The sequence below is a fragment of the Takifugu rubripes genome, chromosome 1, assembly GCF_901000725.2.
Source record: "Takifugu rubripes chromosome 1, fTakRub1.2, whole genome shotgun sequence".
Taxonomy (NCBI): domain Eukaryota; kingdom Metazoa; phylum Chordata; class Actinopteri; order Tetraodontiformes; family Tetraodontidae; genus Takifugu; species Takifugu rubripes.
The window spans coordinates 26,300,687-26,304,219 of NC_042285.1; the positions used below are offsets into that span (position 1 = coordinate 26,300,687).

At 52.4% G+C, this 3,533-nt stretch overlaps 1 protein-coding gene across 1 annotated transcript in view; it reads left to right on the plus strand.

Annotated features, from left to right (window-relative positions):
• The window catches only part of man1a2 (mannosidase, alpha, class 1A, member 2), a 32,232-nt gene extending 29,345 nt beyond the window's left edge, over positions 1–2,887 (plus strand). Inside the window, 2 exon segments of the mRNA XM_003962244.3 lie at positions 512–627; positions 929–2,887. Of these exon segments, the coding sequence (XP_003962293.1) occupies positions 512–627; positions 929–1,064 (252 nt within the window). The 3' untranslated portion in view covers positions 1,065–2,887.
• Positions 2,888–3,533: the final 646 nt, after the last annotated feature.

A 3,533-nucleotide genomic window follows, 5' to 3' on the forward strand; every position in this document is an offset into this window, starting at 1 on the left:
CTGTCGTCATAGCAACAGAGGTGACAGCGTAGCCTGACACCGGATGAAGCCGCCCGTAACTTCACGTGTCGGGGTTCCTTCTGTTTGGGAGCGAATTTGGAGAAGCAGGCGGCACCTGAATGCAGCAGGATAAACATGTTTACCCCCCCCCCCCCAGGAGCAACAAAACAAAGCGGCGCTTTCCTCCCTCGTTAGGGAGCCGTTGCTGCCTGACGAGAGCGCGTCGGAGCCTCCGATGTAAATGTGGGGGGAGCGGGGCGACGTGTTTGTGCTAATCGTCTTTTCCTCCGATTCTCCACAGCTGCTCTTTGCTGTTTGTGTCTCTGCAGGACTCTTAAGGTCTAATCTGTCACAGGCGAAGAAATTAATTACACCACGCTGTTAAAAGCCTATTAAAATGTCTCCCACTCTTTGTCCTTCCCATTCATCACCCTTTCTCCTGTTATTCCTCTTATTTTTGGTCTTAATCCGTTCCCTTCCTCTCCTCCCCCCTCTCTTCCGCCCCCTCCAGGCCATTGACAAGTACTGCCGGGTGAGTGGAGGCTTCTCGGGGGTGAAGGACGTCTACTCCTCCAACCCCACCTACGACGACGTGCAGCAGAGCTTCTTCCTGGCCGAGACGCTTAAGTAAGTCCACCGTTTGCTGCTGTAGGTGTCGGTTTAGATGCAGATGGGTGATGGAAAAGCCCCAGATTAATGTCAAGAACATCGGTTCATCGGCGCTGATGAGTGAGGCGCATGCGGCTCTCTGGCTCCCCCTGCCGGTGGCCCGTGTCTCCACACTCTGATTCATTTATTGTAAACAGAACAGGTAAAAGAGGGTTTTAGCTGCTTTGTTAGCATCCAGCCGCCTCCCTTCATCTATATTCATCTACCTGCTTCTTTACCCCCCCCCCCCCACCCCGCCGCCGCCCCTCCCCCACCACAGGTATCTCTACCTGCTGTTCTCCAGCGACGACCTGATGCCATTTGAGAGCTGGGTCTTCAACACGGAAGCTCACCCGCTTCCCGTCCTCCACCTGGGCAACATCACCCTCCCCGGCAGCGAGCCGGCGCGGCGGTAGACGGGGGGGGGGCCACCAGGGGGCGCCACCGGACAAATGTGGATTCAGCTTCACGGGTTGGACGGCTTCAGGACTGCGGATGCCAAACCAGATAAGACAGAGGGGGGGGGGGCGAGACACTTGACTGAACACCTCTGCTTGCGTCGGTGGCGGCGAGCTCCCCCCGCTCGCCCTCACGAGCGGCTCAGACTGACGCTTTTTCCCCCGACGGGCCGAGCTCCGACGTCGGGGGGGTGATTTTTGTTGATACCTTCCTGTGTTTCTTTGATATGTGACCAAACTTTGCTCCCGGACAGACTCGCGCCGGAGCGCTCGGAGCGTTGGCGCCGATTTGTGAAGGATCCGTCGCGTCGACTCCGTAGGAAGTCAGACGGGCTTTTTTTTTTTTTTTTGGGAGGGGGGGGGGGTTATTTTCTAAACAGAGACATGGTTGAATCAGCCCTCCTCATCCTCACCCACTTCAGTCTTCATCAGTTGAACTTTGCCGTTGGCGGCGGGCGGCGGGGTGGTCGCCGAGGGCGGTGGGGTGGTCGCCGAGGGCGCCGGGGTGGTCGCCGAGGGCGGCGGGATGGTCGCCTTGACTCCGCCTTTTTCATCGTGAGAGCGGCGACCCGACGTCTCCGTCTCAACGAGCGGTTTTTTAACCATCCTGCTACTTTTATATTCACCTCTTTTCACGTCTCCACTTTCTTTTTTGTTCACGAATCAAACGTTTCTGGCCTGAACTGAAATTCTGTGTGTGTGTGTGTGTACGTGCACACGCACGCACGCACGCACGCACGTGTGTTCCCCCTTCTTTCACGTCTCATGTCCACTGTATAAAGTCTGAAAACAGGTTTTTGTTGCCTCAGAGATGTAATTTTGGTCAGAAGGTTTTTGGTTTGTTTTTCTGAGTTGATGAAATATTTAAGTTCCTTTGGAATCATAAAATATCTGTAAAGAACCTGATCAGAAATTAAATTGATATATGAAGAGTTTGTGGCTGTTTTCTATGACGTTTGCAATCTGTCCATTTCTAATCCCACTCCGCCACTTGTGTGGACGTGGAGGCGCGTCCACGTCTCCCCACGCTCGCCATGGACACCGGCGTCCTCTCGTTTCTCACCGTGACGCCCCGGCTTTGATGTCTGAGGACATCCGGTATGAACAGATCAAAGGAGCTCAGAGGGGAACCGTAGAATCAGCAGCACTTAGAGGAGGTTGAACTCTCTCCACTAGGTGTCGCCACATCTCACATGCTGTGCCCCTCGCCCCAAGCGACCTTTGACCTCCCAGAGCTCTTTGTTAAAGGTTGAGCTCGACGCGTTTCGAGGCTTTGCCGGGAAATTCTCTCGTCGCCTTTTCGAGGCCGAAGTTTTTATTCATCGGCGCCGCCTGGGAGACGTCGCCACCCAGGTTTTGACTAAACAAACACCGAGGGACGATTGCTTTCGTTAATGGTTCCGCTCAAGTTTATTTAACCTCAATTGATGTTTAGTCACATGACTCAGCCGTGTCACCAACGTTTGAATATTTGTTCTCCACCTCCCATCAACATATTTATTTCCTCCCTCCATCCAAATGCCTCCTCCTCCTCCTCTCTTTAATCATCCGACCCGGTTCTGAGTTTCTGTTCCCCGTCTCCGATATGAAGCCGACATCATCGCTGCCTGTTTCTGATTGGAAACCATTGGCGACCATCCAGTCGCTGGGGGCGACGTTCACTTTGCAAATGGAGTGTTCTGTATTTGTATTTTTTCTGAACTTAACAAAAAAAAAAGACAAATTATATGTAAATATGTTTAAAATGGACACAAATTCAATAAAGATGTTACTGAAAGAGACCACTGGACGAGTTTCCTTAAAGATGACGGACCCGAGGTCGTGGATGTTTGTCGTTGTCATTAAACACATTTATCTGCTCGCACATCTATTGTGGTGACCTCCAGAGTTAGCCCCGCCCCCTTCCTGTTCCACCCAGTCATTCTGAAACGATTTATGCATTTTCATCAGCAAACGTAGTGGAACCTTTTAATGATGTCCTCCTCTGTGTGTGTGTGTGTGTGTGTGTGTGTGTGTGTGTGTGTGTGTGTGTGTGTGTGTGTTTAATGTGTTAATGGCATGGCTGTTTACCCATCCATGTCCTGGACACACTGACTCACTCCTCAGATGGCACTAAGAGAAACAGGTGGCACACACACACACCCACAAACACACACACACACACGGTTGAGCAATGTCCTGAACCACATTAATCTGTTGTCGTACACGCAGAAATAAGAACACCCTCGGTCCCCGGCTTTGATTTCCCTCACTGTTGTCCTTAAATGTTAATCTCCCCGATCGGTTTGATTTCCATCAGACATTTTTCGCAGCGGAAGGCGGCGCTGGCGCCGTAGCCTTTGAACGGCGGCGCCACGGTGGCTCTCCGAGGCCTCAAAGGCAACTACAAGGCCGAGTCTCAGTTTCAGGAGTGGTTTTTCCTCAGCT